The 21,052-nt window shown below is 40.9% G+C and overlaps 2 protein-coding genes and 1 pseudogene across 2 annotated transcripts; 1 reads left to right on the top strand and 2 right to left on the bottom strand.

Moving 5' to 3' along the window:
- Window positions 1-4,131: 4,131 nt before the first annotated feature.
- LOC103983167 (ubiquitin-conjugating enzyme E2 22) lies at window positions 4,132-8,096 on the bottom strand. Its single transcript, XM_009400354.2, has 7 exons — window positions 7,929-8,096; window positions 5,974-6,087; window positions 5,719-5,863; window positions 5,553-5,630; window positions 5,337-5,449; window positions 4,830-4,933; window positions 4,132-4,644 (listed from the first exon to the last, which is right to left on the bottom strand). The coding sequence occupies exons 2-7, from the start codon at window positions 5,974-5,976 to the stop codon at window positions 4,326-4,328; spliced, it is 762 nt and encodes a 253-aa protein (XP_009398629.1). The 5' UTR covers window positions 5,977-6,087; window positions 7,929-8,096; the 3' UTR covers window positions 4,132-4,325.
- A 1,470-nt stretch (window positions 8,097-9,566) lies between these two features.
- Window positions 9,567-10,278, top strand: LOC135672184 (plant intracellular Ras-group-related LRR protein 1-like; annotated as a pseudogene).
- A 210-nt stretch (window positions 10,279-10,488) lies between these two features.
- Window positions 10,489-11,870, bottom strand: LOC135660700 (WRKY transcription factor WRKY51-like). The gene is made up of 3 exons (XM_065176427.1): window positions 11,111-11,870; window positions 10,889-11,014; window positions 10,489-10,788 (listed from the first exon to the last, which is right to left on the bottom strand). The coding sequence occupies exons 1-3, from the start codon at window positions 11,761-11,763 to the stop codon at window positions 10,641-10,643; spliced, it is 927 nt and encodes a 308-aa protein (XP_065032499.1). The 5' UTR covers window positions 11,764-11,870; the 3' UTR covers window positions 10,489-10,640.
- Window positions 11,871-21,052: the final 9,182 nt, after the last annotated feature.

Genomic DNA, 21,052 nt, shown 5'->3' with positions numbered 1-21,052 from the left:
GAATAGTTCCTTTTGTGATGCTCTGAGCGCTTACAGCAGTTTTTGGGGCAAAATGGATGAAGAAGATATATGAAGTTAAATATTTGGTGATGATTAAATGGCTTCGTAGTTAATTGTCTGATGCAGCAATTTGTGGGGAAGATAAGAGCAATTGATGAAATATTTGGTGTTTTAAAACCTTAATAGTCAATTGATCTGTGGAATGGACGACAACAATTTCGAATTAGGAAGAGAAGCAACCTTAGTTTTGAGTCATTTTTGCTTGTTATAGTTGCAAAAATATTGATTGTCATAGCACCCCTATAACCCCTTGGGCGGAAAAAAATAGGATGGGCATTTCGATTAGTGGGACGGTCATGGAGAGAGAGTGAGCTTTGCATTATGGGTAAAACTGGGTTTTTATTTTTTGTTATTTTACTATCATCAGGATGGTTGCAGCATGCGACAGTAAACATTAATAGGATCGTCAGTTGACAAAGCTACATATGTTTGATAAAGCTATGAAGTAATAGGATTGTCAGTTGAGGTCCTCTCCTTGTCATGTGAATATCTAATAATCTTGTGGCATTTCAAGACCTAAGGTTGTTGTGTGTGAAGAATAGATACTTAAATTATTAGACTATGGGAAGCCTTTCGAAATTCATACGGATGTACTTATGCAAGAAGGTCACCTGGTGGCTTACGAGAGCCACAAGCTCAACAAGACTAAGCGACGGTATCCAATGCACGAGAAGGAGATGATAGTGATACGAGTTTGGCGACACTACCTTCTCGAAACATGATTTATGCTAAAGACGGATATCATCATATTGAGTTACTTCCAAACTCAAAAAAAGCTCTCCCTAAAGTAACCATGGTAGCAAGACTTCCTAGCTGAATTTGATATAGCAATGAAGTAAAAGCCCAAAAGAGCAAATATTATAGTTGATGATTAAACAGGTAAGTGAAGCTAGTTAATGTCGTGTAATTTGAAGGTGGAGGCTAAGCAAGTCAATTGCACTCTAACTTCCTTTCCAGGATCAAGGATGGATTGTACAGTGATTCCCATATAGTAACTTTGATACAATTGATCAAAAAAGATAAGGTATGATAATTTTAAGTCTAGGAGGGACTCGTCTATACTAAATAGAATAGAGTTTATGTTCCTCTAGCGGACAATTTGAGGCATGAACTTTTGAGAGAGTATTATGATTCCCTTTGGGCAGGACATCTGAGTATTCAATGAACGTTGGCTCTTATGGAGAGGGTCTTATATTGGCTGAAGATGGGGACATATATGGAGGAATATGTTCGGTTATGCCTTACATGCCAATAAGATAAAGTAGAGCAACGAAAGTTGATAGGACTTTTTGAGCTATTACTTATACCAGAAAGGTCATGAGAGAGCATTTCCTTGAACTTTATATCAAGCTTACCGACAGTAGAGAGACTTGGATTGATACTCATGGTGGTTGCTCAGTTTTCAAAGTATACAATATTCATCGTCGCACCCCTACATTGCTCAATGGAGGAAGCAACCAACTTGATGATGAAGTATTGGAGAGTCCCGTTTAATATCATAAATGATCGAAACTTATAGTTCTTGGGACAATTATAGATCGACCTATTCAAATTGTTGAGATATAAGTTATACTTATCCACAAGCCTCTACTCTTAGATGGATGGCCAAATTAAAAGAATAAATTTGTTCATTGAGTGTCAATAGGATTTGGTGAAATTATTGGATATAGCTCAATTTCCTACAACTTGTAGCAGAGTTCTATATTCAACAAAAGCCTATTCTGGATCATTACGGGATAATAGTTGTCAACTCCCCATATCTTGGTAATAAGTTATATCAAAAGTGGCCTGTCAATATATCACTTTGCAAAAAAAAATGATATCAAAATGTATATATTACATTGGCTTACTTGGAAAAGACGATAAAAAAGATAAAGAAGTGGATAGATCTGGGAAGGCGACTATAGGAGTTTAAAGTCGACGACTTGGTATTGGTAAAACTCCAACCAATATCACTTTAGTTCTTTAGGCATAAAGTGCATAAGGGATTGGTGCATAAGTATGAAGAGCCCTTTTTGATTATCAGCATGGTAGGTAATGTTTTATATAAGTTACAACTACCAATGTGGCTTAAAATTCATAACGACTTTCACATGAGCAACTTGAAACCCTATTACTCATATTCGTAAGATGCTTCCAAAAGTATTCTAACTCAGCTATATCCTACTAGAGCTTTATATGAAAAGTAAGTTGAAGTCATTTTAGCATATCGTAATACAAAGCTATCCAACAAAGCAGAACAGATCGAGTACCTAGTGAAGTGGCGAAATCTTCCCCGAATAGAAGTCAGTTATGAGCCTAAAGACACCTTGCAACATGAAGTAGTAGTTATTAAAGCCTACTAGCAAGCATCAATGAGGGCATCAATAGTTTAAGTGGGGATAATTATCACAAACAATTGTCGAATAACCACAGCACTTTCGTCAATGGGCCATTTATCACTTTTGTTTGCTTGTATATATATTTGACAGTATATTTTTGCCTTATTTTTGTTTGAAAACTACGAATAGAAATAGTTTACAAGGCTATAGTGTGATCATTTACTAGAATGAGCAAAATTATCTCAGGATGATCCAGTTTTCGTGTGTCATGACCTATTTTCTACAAGCTATTGTGCGGAGCAAAATGTCAACCATCTTCACACCCCCAGAATCCCTCGGGTGGCACAGGCCTGGATGGAAGTTTGTAATAATATTGGACATTGATTGGATTTATAAATTTGCGTGTTAAGTAAATAAGAACTTATTAATGCGCTCGACACCTAGTGAGTAATCGTTTGCGAACTTACAACTATTCGTTTGCCTTCTAAAGTCTTTGTTTTTCTCCTTCTTTTCTTTTCTCTTTTGTACACCAAGTGTTTGTTGAATTACTTATAAAGTTATTCTCTTCGTAAGATATCGAGACTTGTTTATCGCTTATTTTTTAACGGATCAATTTATTCTTTTATAAGTTTTTTGGAACCCGAATAAGATTATAATTAGACTAATCATTTACGGACAGATAATGCAAGAATATCTCATCACTTAAACAATTCTAGTTGAATCCGTGAAATAAACTTAAATGAAGCATGACAATCCTGTCTTGGGAATTTGGAGACAATAGTGTATACCACGAGAATAATTAAGTTGTCAAGCCTTCGTAGTGATGATGTTTTTCTATTCTTAGATGTTTGCTATTCCTTACAAGAAAAAAAAAAAAAAAAGTTATCATGTGTCATTACGCCGAAACACATCTGAACCTACCGTAGGCTCTTTGGCGCCATGCCAAAAAGCACAATTTTGCGTGGATGGAAGTTGAATCCTTGTGAGATATTGGATATGAAGTGTCAGAATGACCTTAGCTACTTAAGAAGCTTGGGTGAGTGACCATTTCTTTTTTTCCAAAAGAAAAATTAAACTTTACTGGTAAGAGTAAAAACGAACCAAAACATCACTCTTCGCATCTGATCCAGCGAACCCAAACCCGATTAAATTTGTTGTACTTCGCAAAGCTAACCTTTGGAAATGAATGCGAGTCTCGAGTGGAAGGATGATCGCATAGGACATCTGTTTACTCGCTCGTTGCAAACCGATTACATTCGTCATACTTTGCAAACAGCTCAGCAGAAGGATTCCACTCACGAAGGGCATATGTTTGCCCGCTCATTGCATCGCTGCATGAGCAAAGCTATCCACTGTGATATGTGACACAAAACATCTTTGAATGGCACACAAAATTGGACTGACCTCGTTGTGGGACACTCGAACATATCAACACCTCGAGTGACGAAGCTTTGTGACACAGCGATCGATCATATGTCATGCTCTGTTCCTCGCACTAAGCTACCTCATTCAGACCAATAGACCAATGACCAATTTTGCATGCTGTGTGACTGCTACATGCGATCATGTTAGTCATCTCAACAACACCTTGAACTCATTCGCAATTGATACAAGACTGGATAAGACTGACAGATGCCCTCAACTTGCCTTCATGTGATGCAGCATATTAGTGATCTCAACAACTTGAATCCTGAATATGATTACAGGATTGCACTCATCTTGCCTTCACCTCGCCCGTTGCATATCAAGATTCAAGAATCAGCAAATTTGATGGAACTCTGTTGCACAAGGTAACGCATGAAAAGAATGACATGAAAGATACACGCACCCTCTCCTCTCCACCTTGGTTCATATGATGCTTCAATTATTGTGCTCCAAAGGTGTTCTCTCAGATGCTCTAATTGATTACTCAAGCTGACTACATGATTTCTTCCTTTAGCAGCACTATAATCTCTTCAAACTTTTCTTCCTTGCATCCATCTTTCGTCTATCTACCTGAGCTTTTACAGCAACCATCCCTTCCGTCTTTTGAGCTGCTGATGCTCCAACAGTGGCACTTTCTGTTGGAAGAACGGGAACAGCATTCTCATCTCGAGCATTTTGCGCCGGTACTTCTGTGGGCACAGTTGATGGTGCAGTAAGCAGTGGCATTTGATCACCAGAAACCACGTTCGCTTGATCCACATTCAGAGCTGTAGTAGACTCAGAGATGCCCGGCTGGCACTTGGGTTTTGGTTTAAGGGCATGAATTCCAGTGTATAACCTGCATAAATGCATCATACAATTATTTTCTCTTACTTGTTTTAGCCTTCCATGAAAAAGTAGACTGTATAATTGTGACTATTACTACCAATGTAAAATGGTGGAGCATACAAGATCAGAACCTAGTTAGGATGCCCAACTAGTTTTATGATAGAAAGAGAAAAAAAAAAATGAAAGAAACTTTACCTTGCATGCTTCGCGTACTCCTCATAGTTTTCAAGCAACATTTTTCCAGCTTGTTCATTCAGGGCAGACTCGGGAAATGGTTCAATCAGCAGGCATCTTACCACCTGTCACACGAAATCAACATGTAGAGCACTCATTTAATACAAGAAAACTTATTATTTGTTCATCAAGTAATATCAGGGTCTTAGAAACCAGTTTTCAGGTTGGTGCTAAAACATAGCCTTGGAGTGTGGAAAAAGGAAAGATAAAAAGAACAGTTGATTGCCAGGATTCTAAAATCACTCTCTACAAGTTGGATTTTTCTATGTTCAGATTGTTCAGATAGAAAGTTATTATTTGTTCATCAAGTAATATCAGGGTCTTAGAAACCAGTTTTCAGGTTGGTGTTAAAACATAGCCTTGGAGTGTGGAAAAAGGAAAGATAAAAAGAACAGTTGATTGCCAGGATTCTAAAATCACTCTCTACAAGTTGGATTTTTCTATGTTCAGATGGAGACATGAGCTTACAATCAGAACATGTCTTAGTCCAAGACTTGGATTCCAATCCTTCTTCAGTGTGTTGACACAAATTTCACCATTTGTCGCAATGTTTGGATGAAATATTTTGGTTAGGAAGTAGCCTGTGGAAGCAGAAGAAAAGTTGATACAATGCAACTAGTAATTCTTTTGTAATCAAGATGAAAAAGAAACAGACACGGTCGGATTCAATATTTAGTGAATGACCTTTTGGAGGTGACTGGGGGAAGTCATGAGACAATAATAGCTTCATGCGGAATGTACCGTTCTCATATGGTGTTCCAGCTGCAAAACACATGTAGCACAAACTTGTCAAGCGTTAGACTCAATGCTAAATTAAAATGGAATGATGCTACATCTTTCGATCGCCTACCAGGACCCTCAATATCAGCAAAAATAGTAGTAAAGTCATCATCATTTACAACCACTTTTATTCCTTCCGGAGGTGATTCATCTAGGTTCTTGAGTTCCCTTGCTAGCTGTTTGATGACATTTGGTGGAAGATTCTCATTGGTTGCCTGCTTGCAGTAACAAGCATTAAGTGGCAAAAGAAAACACACATCAGTGGATTTATCATATGTATGAATCCCCAAAAATATCTAAGTTGAAAGTGGAATTGCTTATGTACCATTGCTGGAAAATATGTAGGTTTCTTCACTTTAAAGATTAGCTCTCAGGATGCTTTATCCAGGCATTAATTGAGTTGAATCACAGCACAATATTCAAATTTGCCAAGACAAGTCTGCAGAAAAAATACTATAAGCATTAACTTTTCAATATTCTTAATTATATAGCAGATAAATTTGGGAGAAAAATGCCTTTGGGCCACTCTTCTTATTGCCAACCATAAAATTCCACCCATTTGAAGGAAGCCACATAAACACTTCAGTTCTTCAAGGAAGCATCCACGGCTTATACATGCTAGATACTTGCAAAGTTTACTTTCATAAATTATTAACTTATTTAGACTCATCAAACATTATTAACCACATAATTGCAAGGTTTACTTTCATAAATTCATATGATAATAATGTTCTATAAGATATGCCACCTTGATTCTCAAAGGAGAGAACTTGCAAATAACCAAACAAAAGTTGGCGAGATGAGATTTTGCTCAAATGCATAGCATGAGCAATTATCAATGCTGCTAATGATAAAAAAAATGATACACTGGACCATGTGCAGATGATAAAATACAGGTAAAATGGTTAAGAAGCTTGGAAACCAAATGATACAAAAACACACAAAGATAAACAGATAAACACATCTTCACCCAATAGAATTTATTGAATGCTAATATTTGCTAAAAAGGATAACAGCAGAGTAATTTTTTATTTTCAATATTAGTATAGATTTTCTGCATAACATGATATTGTGGTTGATGGAGATGGTACACATGGTCCCTCCAATTGAGCAATCTTCATATGCCAACACGACAGCTGACACGACAAGACCGAAATTATTTCTTGATTCATGATTGGGACCAACACTACGCCAACTCTTTGTCTCTAAATTTTGTGTGTGTATATATATATATATATATATATATATATATATATATATATATATATATATATATATATATATATATATATATATATATAATCATTAACAGGATCCACTGGAGCAAGCTCCGATACCTGTTGATCCTCATATTGCATCTTATGATGTTGGACATACTGGAGGCTAGCACATAGAAGGTCGGTGCACACAAAACCAACAAATCATAGATTTTACGTTCAGAATATAGGAGATCAACACATCAAAGACAGGCTAATCAGAGGTCATGACATCCTAACGTGTTTGGTACCAACTAAAATTGACAGAAATCAACCACAAATCATTGAAACATAACATTACTAGCTGAAATCGATCCATATCAGACCAGTAGCCCAAGCCTGCACACTAAAGATCCGTTTTGCTCCTTTCAAGAGCCCGAGGCAATACACACACACACACACACACACACACACGAAACTGCTCTAAGTTTAGAACATGTCACAACAGCTAGCTGAAGGAAAGAATACAGAGGGTTCAAAGCAAATAAGTCTTTCATGCTACCTAATCAGACTGCATTATAGACACTTAATTTGATCGGAAATAATAGTTCAGCTAGTCTTTTTGTTCGATAACATTACCCATCTAGTATCAGGAACGCCCCCTTATTCCTCCAGTCTCTAAAACCCTGTAATGTGATAAGATAACAATGCATATGCTTTCTTCAGAGTTTCGATGTGTCTCCAAAGTAACTAGAAAACACATCTTTGTACGCCGTCACACTTGAAGAAAAGGTAAGAGAGCCAAACACGAAACCCTAACTTGCTCATGATCAACGACAAAGAACATCGTTTCAATCTTGGGAACGAACTCATCCAAACCAATACCTCCCACAGGACAAAATAACATCAAGAAGAACGGAAAAGATTGTTGCTTCAGCAACTCCTAACGAAAGCAGAACACTGAAATCCAACCTACATAACCATTTCCAGCGTACCGAACAAGAAATTAAGACCAGCAACAGTATATGAGGCCAGATCTTGCGGTCAATCAAAGCAAGCAAGAGAGAGAGATGCGATCACTCACCCGAACGGGTTGAGGGGAGCGAGATCCCAAATCAACGATTGGGGCAAGCGTTCACGGCAGACGAGACCAAGGGGAGCGGCTATAAGAGTGCAGCCAGCAGTGCGTTCGCCGTTGAACACAGCATTACCAAAATGCCCCTTAATCGATCTCCGAATTACCAGATCTGCGCGTTCATTGCCTTCACCGATGAATAAACTGGGAATACCGGCGTTACGAGTTGACTATTATACCCCCCATCAGTGTGATCCGATCCCGGATCTTTTACACGGCATATGTGAATTGACGAGAGTACACTTGGATCAGACCGTTGTAGCCGCGTCGGTCCGCAGGTAGCCGTTGCCTGTCGCCAGCTAGCGGTGCCAGCCGCCTTGTTATTTTAGTTGGGATTTGGACAACGATGCCTTATTTTCTATTGGATAGGGAAAAATAATTTGGTGGGGACGAGTTGGGATATATATATATATATATATATATATATATATATATATATATATATATATATGATATTTTATCTAAAAGTTATAATTATTAGATTTTTATGAGATAAAATCCGTCTTGCTGTTTAATGATAGGTTTTTGTTAATTGCTCTTGAATTAGATTGTTTGAACATACTAATGATACGACGATACAGTCATTTCGATTAAAGCATCTCAAGTTGGGTTGGGTTAAGTCATATTAGATTAGGTCGAGTTGGAACTATAAAATTAAACGAAGAAAGTGACAAATGTCATGAGTTACACTAAATAATCGAATGTAACCTTGACGATTCCTTTTGCTCTTGATGATTTGTGCTCACAGTAACATTTCTCGACGTTGAGTTCTTCTTCTTGATAGCAATCATTGAAAGCGATATCTTTATTAATTTAATATTTTAATATTTGAATTGATTAATATGTTATTATATAAATAATATATTTTAAATTAAAATTCATTTGTGAACGTCATATATATATATATATATATATATATCATTTGATGTAATATTTTTTTATATAAACTTTTTATAATCTGACATTGATTCATTGCATGCACCGAACCCATCTGTTAGGGACCCACGCCACGTAAAATGTGGTGAAGGAAGGAGGGACCAGGCACGCCAGGTGTTTGATGCAATGCATCAATCAGGGGGTTTGATTTTTTTTGGCGTCACCCACCTCTACACACCATTTAATAGCCCTCCGCGCAATCATGACCGTGACCAAGACGCCAATAATTCGTTATGTACTTATAATAACAATGAATCTGAAGGGAAAAGAAAGATCAGTGAGCAGCCAAATCGAGATTGATTTATCCGACTGCATCAGATGCACATAAAGACATGCATCTGCAGTCTCCGCCGGCGGGAAGAATTGTGGTTGTCATGGGTTGTTTTGGTGGGATGGACATCCAGTCATGAATGATACAGACCTTGTTAATTAGGTAAATATGTGTTCAACACGCATGGCTTCCTTTGAACTCTTTCTATTCTCTACGGTGGTCGAACCGAATACTAAAAGATTATTCAAAGTAAAGAAAAGCTTTGTAACTTATCCTTATAAAAATATTGAAATATATAAATTTGTCTAACTCAGCTTAATCTTTCAATGTAAGAGACATATGATACGATCAAATTTGCATACATTCACGCTCATCCTTAAAAAGACCGGCCCTCCTACCTCCCTCGCTCCACCTCGCACCTGACCTCCCTCCGGGCCCTCGACGCCAGCCTAAACTGCCTCCGCTCTCTCCCCGACGGCGTCGAGAGCCTCGTCCGACTTGAAGTCCTCAGCGTCAGCCAAAACTTCAGGTACCTCCGCTCTCTCTCTCTCTCTCTCTCTCTCTCTCTCACTCCATCGGGCTCCTCCCCTCCCTGGTCGACATCAGCGTCCTCCCGGACTCCATGGTGTGCCTGGCTGAGCTCCGAAGCCTCCGAGTCGAAGGCAACCCGCTCGTGCGCCCGCCCATGGAGGTCTGCGAGCACAGCATCGGCGCCTTGCGCGAGCACCTCAATGCGAGGAGGAACCGCAGCGAGTCGACGCGTCCTTCCATGATGAAGCATTCTTGGATCAAGAAGCTGGTCGAATGCGGGACCTTGACCGACAACATCACCCCGAGCAACATAGATATCAGAGATGAGAATGATGGGTTATTGCTCTCGGACTACCGTTCGATTGATGGGCTCGCTTCGCCGACGTGCGTCGGCAAGTTTCCACCTCGACGACTGTTCTCAACTCGACGGGCTTCGCCAAGAAAGCGTCGCGAGTGATCTCCATGTCGTTCGTGGCTAGTTGGAACACGACATTCTGTGCGATGATGTGTCTTTGCGTACTTATAAAGGCTCACAGAGGACGAGTGGCTGTCAATCTGCCATCACACAATCCCGTCTCTGTTCCGCTTCTCTTTCGTGATGCTTGCTTTCCCATTTCCTGAGATCCACGTCACAACGTCCACAAAGACAGGGGGACCCGCCACAATAATGTCGCTTTGACTCTCCGCCTGACCTCAAACGGAGAGTTGAGTGCAGCTCATTCGCACCGAGAAAGCGACAAAAGTCGTCGCTCCCACCACAAAAGTTGGTCATACGTCAGCTTTCCTGGGAATCGTGTTTCACTAATTTTTACAGGCTAATCAACACAGACATCAACACCAAGAAGAAGAGGAAGAGACACGCGGCAAGGACTGGTCAAACGGTCGTACGGAGGATGAGCGGCCCTGATCTCGCGGATCAACAATCATGCACCGGTTGAGATGGGCTCGGGGTTGGAGGCGTGACGGTGCTCCCCCTCGTACGTCACGATGAGCATCGAGGGGTCGTCAGGCGCCCGCTCCACGTGCTTCCTCGCCGGGCATCCCCGCATGCTGCTGCACTTGTAGTAGCCCCTGCAACAACAGACAGCGAATGGATCAGACCGTGCCACGTCGAGGACGGCCGGAGATCGGACGGCGGCGCGTATAGTGGCAGGGCGCCGAGCATGGTTACCTGGGATAAGGGGAGCCCTTGATGGGCTTCTGCCCGTACTTCCGCCACGAGTACTCGTCGGATGGTATGTCCGCGTTCCTCAAGCTTATCGCTGGCACGCGAATCGTCGTCTTCACCCGAGTTTTCCTGCAAGGACAACGGGGCCGGGCGCACGTTAGACGACACGACCGAGGCCTGCCACCGTGTGCAGGGAGAGCGAGAGAGAGGCTCATAGGGGCTCACTTTTTCTTGGAGGAGCAGTGGCAGAGATCACCGCTGTGCTTTCTCAGGGCGACGTCACAGTGGACGCGGTCGTGACAGTCGCCGGGGCTTTTCCTCTTGTGGGACGATGACAGAGGGGGCTTACCGACGGGAACGGCAGCGGCGGCGACGACGAGGGCTTCCGACAGGACGGCCGGCCCCATCTTGCCGTCGGTGACGCTGCCGTCGCCGGTGAGCGAAGAGAGGAACGAGGAATTTCCGGATGACATCGTGGTGGAAGCGCTGAAGCCGAGACTCAGGGTCGTTGCGGCGGGTTCGCCCTTCGTCTCGGTGAAGTCCATGGTTAGGCCCTTCGACGCCACCGGCAGATTCGGCTGAGGCTGCGACTCGAATGGCTGCGGAAGCAGACTCAGGGTTTTATCTTCCGTGGCGTCAGTCGTGGCGAGCATCGGTCCCCGACGGAAACGTGCGTGGCCGGTGCGGTCCAGGACGGAGATCACCTTCCTGAACTTGGAAACCGTCAGATCGGTAATCTCCCGGCAATCGGACGGCGAACTCTGGCGGGAGAGCCGGGAGACGAGGTGCTCGATGCTACGGACCCCGGCAGCTGCAGCCTCCTGGATAGCTACCAGCTCGTCCATCTTCTGGCGGCTCATCAGATCGGCGGCAGTCATATCTAAACGAGACCAAGACACAACCTCGGATCAGATCCCAGCAACCATACTACTCTCTTAGCGTTCAAGTTCAGGAGAAGAGGAGAGATCAAAGCTTGAGAGAGGAAGGAAGGGAGGCGGAGAAGTCCATGTATTATAGTGGTGGAAAGCTTGAACAAGAAATCGGGCTGGAAACAGTCAACAAAAGCGAAACAGTCATCGAGGAAAACGATACCCTTCTCCGAGTGTTCGTACCTCTCGGGGCGTGGAATGACAGTTCAATCGGTTGACTATCTTTCCATCCTTGGTGGACTTGTGGGTAAAAAGCGGCAGAAATAATATGGCCGTGTGAAGAAAAACGATTGCATTAAATATCGTGAGAAAATTGCACAGTGAATTCCGAAAAGTCCTCTCCATGTGTTGACCGGAGTCAGCCGACTGCTGTACAAGGTTGGACCGGTCTAACTCCGAGGAAAAGAGGAAGACGATCAGTTTCCACCGTTGGATTGCGAATCCAACGAATCTGAAAGAGGATCCGTAACTGCAGAAAAGTTCGTCCCGATTCAGATGCCGGAAATCGAGGGATTCGATTCATCTTGCGTTGGATTTAGCGGTGTGAGAGATAAAGAGGAAGATGACAGCGAGGTAGTAATGGGGAATCGCGTGTTGAGAGGAGGAAGAAAGCGGATGACGATTTCGCCTCCTGCGTCCTGAGAGAGTTGACCGAAGAGACGCGTAGCAGGAACGCAAACCCTTCTTTTCCCTCTTCAGTTCCTTGCCGAGCCGTTCTTTTAGGTGAAGTCAAGAGTCTTCATGGGGTAGCTTTCGTCAGTATGGTCTTCCGTTGTTTTGACGTTTGCCAGCCAAACGTTGACCTCATAGTCAATTCTCCAACAGAAGTTAGACACTCCTTACGCAACCATGCATGACCGGAACACCACAAAATAGGGTTATATAACTATAATTATATAGTTTATTTATGTTCGAAATGGTATATATATTATCTAAAATATTTTAGTATTTCTTGTGTGGACAGTTTACCAGAAAAACACCTAATAATTTGTTGAGAATTTACACTGTGTTTTTACTTAAATTCCAAATTTATTCTTCTATTTCTTTTCTTTTTTTTGCAAAATTTCTTTAACCCTTTCAAATTAGTAAACTGGCTCCAATCAACTTGGGCTCAAGTTAACCCAAAGGGTTTTTCTTCTCCTCCTTTCTCTCATCCTCCTTTTATCTCTTTCTCTTAACTTGAATGAGTAATGCAAGGATGAATAAAATGTGAAGATCGAATATAATCGATTTAGTTCGGTTTGATATGGTTTACTTTTCTGTTAACACAAAATCATATAATAAACCTGCAAGATAGAAAGCATATTTATCCATTTATGAAAATAGATGCCTATGATAAGTACTCAATAAAGGAGTATCATCCCGAAAATTCAACTAGTGAATTGTTTTTGATACATTGTTCTTACATATATATATATATATATATATATATATATATATATATATATATATATATATATATATATATATATATATATATATATATATAATATTAGGATTCTAAATGATATAGAATAAATACATAAATTAGATATTTATGAAAAATAGAATACCAGTTACAGTTCCGAGGTTCTTAAGTCAACTCATATTGAGTGGGAAACTTAAAAGAACACGCAAAACCTCTTACGTGCAAATCTTGACTTCCTTTCGCGTGTATTTATTCTTCTTTGAATGCCTGAGTTGACTTAAGTCAACACGCAAAACCTCTTTCATGTGAAAATCTTGATTTCCTTACACACGTATCCATTCTTTGGATAGCTTTCCCTACTTTGACCATTCATCCTCCTCCCTCATCTGATCTTACCCTGCAACTTCTTGAGAGGCTGATCACACTAACATTCAAAGTCAACTCTGGATGACATTCTGACTGTGTGAAAACCCCATCTTACAAGAATCTGCAGAGATTATTTTTCTGAAAGAACTGTACAAGTTTATGAAACCTTTCATTAGTACTGCCTGTTACTCCCTAGTCTTTGATATCATCGCTGCTGCATTGGGTTGGGAAGGGATCATATAGCCCACACTAAATCCAAAGCTATGGAGCAAAATGGCCCATAAATACCTTTACAGTGATTCTGGGATTCACACTACTCCAATACCAGTGGATAGTTGAGACTGTAGAGTGGGCTTCCGTGACAAGAATATGGAATCCCTTCTTCAAATGATTGAGATGGAATATTCTCAAGTCATCAACCATTAATGGCTGTTATTTGCAGGAGGTGTTGTTGGATAGAAAGCTCGTGAGCCACACTGGACTCTTTCAGTGATCATTCTACCTCTTTGGTCTCTCATGATTCCTCCAGTTATGGAAGTAGCTACCCAGGTTCTCATTCTACTCCGCAGCACAGTCTCAGGCAGTGTCTGATTGCTGTTCCAGTCACAAAGGATGCCTTCTCTTCTGACATTGCAATGAGTTGTCTTCCTCAGAAACACCATGTGCTGCCCTTCTCGTCCTGTACACTCTCTGCAGTGGTTCCTCCTCCCAATGGCAGCTTTAGTTGGCTTCGGGAGCTTTAAACAAAGTGAACCTTCACCTTCCACAGCTAGCATTGATTGCTTGTGCTCCTCCGGTACTTGCAGAAACACTGGCTGAATGATTTGGATCCTGAAAAGGGAAGGGAAAGCCTGCATCTTTCCTTGCTGCCGAACCATGGTGTCCTCTTCACCACCACCGAGTTATTTGTCTTGGCAAGTCAACACCATATCTGATCTGAGGAACCATCGGACGTACTTCCTGAAACAAGGAAAACCGAAGCGCATAACATGCAGCTTCCCAAACACATCAAATGAGCATCTTCTTCTTTTCCAATTGCCAGTTTCCAATTTATTCGATTTTATTAACATATACAATTAATTGCCAGGAAATGTTTTTGGATTTAGAGTAATTATTCTGGCTACGATCTTTGGAGAGTGGTCCAAGGATCATCCGACATCATAATAAATTGTTGTCCCAATGAATTAATTTGGTCAGTTGGAGATGCATAGCCAACTTATTTATAGCAATCTAATCATGTTTTCCTTGCTCTTATTTTAGAGAGAAATATTTTTGATATCAAGTAGTCTTCGAGGAGAAATTTATCCTTCCACAACCAAGAAATACCATGAACAACAACAAAAAAAAATCTTTATTTTTCTTGAGGTTAAAAAAGATACTAACAAGAATAACTTTTTTCTTAATTATTTTTCCACCGTAAATGTTAAAATCAATAAAATATTAAAATCTTGTAAAAATACAACTGTCCGAGAGGTGAGCCCTCTAAATAAACCACTGAGATTTAACGTAGTGGGTCGAGACTGCACCTCACAAGTCCAATATCAGGATTATTATTATTATTATTATTATTATTATTATTATTATTATTATTATTATTATTATTATTATTTAGTTTTTTACCTTTAAAAAATTAGACTTTCTCACATGAGAAAAAAGGAAACAAGATCTGTCTATAATTACTATTTCACATCTATGCAACATCACCTGTGTCTCCTTCCGTTCCATCTCCACTTGCCAGAGCACACCGTCACCTGTGTCTCCACAACTCCTTCTATCTTTGCTTTGACTTCTCCAGAGCTTAGTAAAAGCCAGTAGCCTCTCGGTCATCGAACAATGGGATTGGAGCTTGCCGTCCGAGAACCGCCTTCTCTTCCACCAATTCGGACTTCCGGGAACGACGCCAAGCTTCACGAAGAATCCCCGTCGAAGTCCGGCAACGACGAAGATGCGGATTGCTGCGTTACGCCCAAGTCCGAAAGGACTGCGGTAAAGCCGGTTTTACTGTGCCCGCCGTCACCAAGGAAGAAGCCTCGTCCGGCCAAGAGAAGATGCAGCTCTTCGCAAGAACGTTACTTCCCCGTCCCCGACGATCTCACCCTCGTCTTCATCCCGGTCCCGTGCCCCTCAACAAAGAAAGCTCGAGTAGCTTGATCCTGTAGTTTCTTTTCTGCAGTTCCATTCAACGACCAAATGTTGTTCTCTTTCGGAGAATGTCGGGGAACATACATACCACTGCAGAAATTGTTGTTGATTGGCAAGCTTGTTTCCTTGGAAGTGATCTTTCATGCCAATGATTCCAGGGTCAGAATATTCAGAGAAGTAAACTATACATCATTCTTCCTCTTTATTATAATGTTCTTCTTCTTTTTTATAGGTATAAATACAAGAATAAAAAATATATAATCCTATCAAGAAGAATATAATAATATTGACTTGATTTGAAAATGATAGATTTCGTGGAGATGAATTTTGGTGTATATTTGTAATCTTCAATAAAAAAATAATTTAATATTTAGAAAAATAAATTATAGATCACATCTCGTAAACTGTTTGAGGTCTCTTATGGAAACCCACAGGGCAAGGAGGGGAAGAGTATGTGGGAATCGACGGTGGAAGGGAGAATGGAAGAATCGCAACAAAGGAGAATGACCTGTAGAGTCTCAAGCTGGAGTGGACCTCAATTTTACCACGGAATGGCATGGGAATAGTTGAGTGGAGTCAGTCGCCCCTCAGCTGCTCTGTACCTTTGCAACAAAACAAAATCACCATTAATGGTCATAAAGTAGGAATAACTATGGTTGTGGGTATAGTGTCGGACGTGAAATGTCATGACAAGGGCAGGGGAGAAACTACAGTGGTTAGACAGTGAGCATATGCTGTGGGGAATGTGCATGGCACCGTGACCCGCCATGTCCGTAGCCTTCTTCCTTCCGAGGTAAAGGAGATCAACAAAGACTCATCATTCACCCATATCTAGCAGGCAAAATCGAAGTAGCAAAGGATTTTTTTTTTTGTTTTGATTAATTTTCTTTCGTCTATATTAAACTATGCACAAAACATTCTTACACGAATTAGAATATAAAACTTAGCATAATCAGAAAAAAATGGTTAAATGATTTAGGACGGGAAAAGAATGATAATAATTTAATGATAATAAAAAAAGATAACTATCGAATGACCTCTCATGAAGACGATATGATTGATATATAAAGTGAGAAAAGAATTTAATTCATTGATTCAAATATATTGCATAACAACATGCAAGTGAGAATAGAACTCACTGATTTCTTTCCTTTTTCTTTTGATGTGGACAATGTAATCATTTTATAATTTAAACTCTCACATAAGGTGATTTATTGATTTATTGACAAGAGATGAGAAATGCTCAATTCATCGATTCATAGTTAAATTTGTTTGATATTGAATTAACTTTAAGGTACACAGATTGTATTATTGCACAGCAGTTGTCGACATGCATGCAAACGTGATGTCGGTAGACTGCTATGGAAAAGCCTGTGAAAGAACTAAAACTAGATTGTAAATCGACATAAGCGAGTGAAGATTTTACCGTGTGTTGTGGAGGACGTGACACACAAAAGGATAGGGAGCAATAAATGAGCCAACGACACAACTCATGTGCATGGCGGTCGTTATGATCGTCATTTATTGGGGAATTGATAGCGCAAAGGGCTTCTTCCCATGCGCGGAAACAATTACAGCTGACTCACTAATTGATTCCTCGACTCCGAAGCTACCAGCTAACTCGCTACTTCTGACTGCTGGCACAAACTCATGTTCGCCCTTTTAAGAATGGAATTTGGAATACTCGTCTCTACCGCCCTCCGTTAGCGCAACACGTTGAGCTCTGTAAGCTCACCTTTCCTTTCGAAAGCCTAAGTTTGTATCTGTTGTTGGTGCTCTAGTTCTTAGTCTTAGTCTTGTGCCCTGTGTCGATGCTGCAGTAGCTCCTCGTGTACGAGTTCCAGTAGAAAGTCAGTCAGGTGTTCGAAGCTTCCAACTCCAAATCAGGATCTGCTGAAGAAGAATCAGATAAGGGAGAGCCCATATATAGAAATTCAAGTAGCAAATGATAAAAGGGGAAGGGGAAGAAGAAGGATGTCTCTTTGGTCTTGGTGATAAAATATATTAAAGATTCTTTGATGACACTTATTTGACGTTCAAGTCAGTAAGGATATCGTCGATGGCTGAATGTTCAAAAAGCATAGTGAGATAGTTGGAGAGCGGGAAGAATGACGTTTGATGCTTAGCAGGAAATAACATCTCGTGCTTGATAGAAAAAATGGCTTTAGAGGTTCCTTTGTGAGACGGGATATATCGTATGACATGATGGATTTGATCGGCTCTCCTTTCGGATTGAGACCAAGTATCATTGCAGGATTGTTGTGGTGTATTCCCTCTGATCACTACCAGTAAAGAATTAATTAGTCTACAATTTGCTTGGTGCAGCAGCGGAAACTCTCTATCCTAGGATTCCTATTTTCTCACTGGATTACCTCATTCAAGTGAAGCCAGATGAGAAGATGGCAACAAAAGTTTGATCTGCATGGCTGCAGGCTTACCGTGGAACTTTGTGTGTCAAAGTGCTGAAGGCAATGCCAAGATCCAAGCCTCTCTCAATCGAGCCATCCTTGGACGTAGTGCAGATGGATCTTTTCCCTAGCAAAAACCTCATGATCTGGCCGTGATACACCGATTGATTGGGTGAGAGGTAGACCTCACCAGGAGAGAGGTGAAGGAGCCACAATAAAAGCGTGCACATGTTGCTGCGTCCTAATAGTACGATGTAGTACCCCATGGGAGGAAGAAGAAGAACAAAAGACATCAATGGCGGGATCCCCACTTAGGGTGATGCTCGGAAGCAGCCGCGACAAGGGCCTGCACATGTTGCTGCTTGCTGCTGCTGCTGCAAACGAGTTGTATGATGTGGGAGCATCCCCACAAAACACTTTTAATGCTCAAGTTACTAAGATATTCAAAGAATTCGAGAATGAAATGAAAGACCTAGAAGACGGCTAGAGAGTCATCTAGTGTACTAAGGTGATTTTTGAATCGATGTGGTGGTTAATGTCGAGGACGGTGGGATTGTATGTTGAACCATCAAAAGTATACTTGCAATGGTGATCTCTTAGCTAAATGGAGTATCTCATTGGTGTAAAGTTAGCATCCATGCCGGTGTCATCATGTTATCCCTTCACACACAAGACAGTGCACGGCCATGTGAGGGGAGCTCACACGCCTCAAGCTCGTTTGTTGCCTTGATGTGCCTTTCCCATTCATCAAGTTGGATCACCGGAAACTAAAACCTAATGACACTCGTGGCCCTACGCTTTTGGCCCACTTTGATTGCACCACGGGCCGATCTATACACACAAAGTGGATAAGTGAAGAACACCTCTCTCTCTCTCTCTCTCTCTCTCTCTCTCGCTTCTTCTTTGGCGTTCAATTGTGCACTAACTCGTTTGTCCTCTCTTTTCAGCTTATTTTCATAGAACGGATTTTAGAAAATAAAAAACGAGATTACTCTTAGCCTCCATCACATTGGTTGTTGCCTTGTCGTGGTTACCTTTACCTCTCATCGTTGCTCATCATCTATGTTTCTTCGTGAGGCCTTACCTTCGCCATTGCGTCTTAAGACTTTATCTCAAGTGCATCATCATCAACGTCTGTTGTTGTCGTCGTACTTTCGTTCCTCATCTTTGAGTGTGCCCTCACCCTCACCTGTCGTTGTTGTTGTGCTCTCAAATACTCCGTTGCTTACATTTATTGTTGTCATTGTTTCCTTGTCCATCACTCTCTAACACACAATTACTCTAGTCCACTAATGTTATCGGTTCCGCTCTCACCCTTGTCTATTACTATCGTCGCATCGTCCTCATCTATTGATAAAAGATAAGATTTTTTCAATTGACTAAGAAAATCTTTCTTAATAGACTAATTATGACAGAGGAAATCTCTCCCTATAAATAACTGCTTACTTTAATGAAATTGATCCATCTTCTTCATTGCATTTATCGTATTTTTCATCATCCACCACCTCCACTTTTATTATCATCTGTCGTTCTTGAGCAAGGAGGCGGACGAGGGTAATGGGACAAGGGTAACGATGCACTCGAGGTAGAGATAGACATGACGTGAGGTAGGGTAACCTCATATTTTTTTAAAAAAATAAAGGTTGTTATCCAAAAATAAAATTAAGATAATAATATAGGAAAGAAAGACAGAAAACTAGAGTTTTTTTTAAAGAATTTATCTAATCACGAATTGAAGACTTTGAGGGGGTGAAACGAACGGTCAAATGTAAACACCTAGGAGAAGTCTGTCAGATACTAATTGACCATGTGATTTGGACGGCGACGTGATCGCTCCCCGTAAAAAAACACACAGCTGGGTGGGTCGTCTCGCTCATCAATCAGTGCCCAACATTAACCAGACTGCACTGCAGATCTATCATGTCCGCCTTAGTCGTCCAAGCTCCCCATGCCTTGGAGCCTCACGCAAACCTCGGACTCTTTCTGGGCTGAGACATGTGAGAAACATTTACAAGCCAGCTGAGCCTCCGACACCTTTAAGGTGGAAGGGACGGCGGCCGGTTTGCCATGCCATAAGCTTCTGCCGGGCGAGGCGAATACAAATCCAAGAACTCCCATCTCGGAGACACCACGAGGCTGTGTCCTCCTCCGACTGCAACTGCGGGGTCCATGCATGACCGAACTCCACCGTGAGGTATCAGATCAAGTTTAGAGACGTACGGTCGTACGCAAGATCCTGGGGATTGCACTCGTCCCCTCCTGGATTCTTGGAGTAATACTTGCACTTGAAGGATCTTATGAATGATAAGAATAGCTGGTGGCATCAGCTGACAACTATTATGTCATTCATGTACAGCTCTATACCAATTCGATATAACAAATAAGAAACGGAGCTAGGGAGAAGGGATTAAAAGGTGGTAGTAATAGTAAAGGAAAATTCCAGTTTTGCTTTATCTTCCTAAAATTATGTGCATGCATACATCCTTATTGTTGATCGAGCTATAAATTATAAAAGTCCCCTAATGATACTTACATTTTGAAACAAACGTAATTGGGTTCCTCAGACACCAATTAGATTGTACATAAATCTTACAACCAAAACTACAAATTTTAGTTTATATAATAAGGATTATTTAGCCTCCAAATGATTATATTCTAAGCTATGGTTTTGTACATATTTAATTTTATTTAAATCTTCTGAGTTCTAAAGAACAGCGAATCAAATCGATTCTATAGAATTGTGTAGTTGTTTGATTATAGATTGAGAAGTTGGCGAATTGATGTTGCCTAAGGCACCATGGATGATGTCTTCATTTAAGATAGTCATTTTGTTTGCTGAATAGGTTTTTTGCCTCTTACTACATGTGTTGTGTGTGTTATCTGATGTGAGGTATGATGGCCTGTGCGTGTAAGA

The sequence above is a fragment of the Musa acuminata genome, chromosome BXJ1-4 (genome assembly GCF_036884655.1).
Source record: "Musa acuminata AAA Group cultivar baxijiao chromosome BXJ1-4, Cavendish_Baxijiao_AAA, whole genome shotgun sequence".
NCBI lineage: Eukaryota > Viridiplantae > Streptophyta > Magnoliopsida > Zingiberales > Musaceae > Musa > Musa acuminata.
Note: the sequence above shows the minus strand (reverse complement) of the source record. Positions and strands in the feature narration are given on the sequence as shown.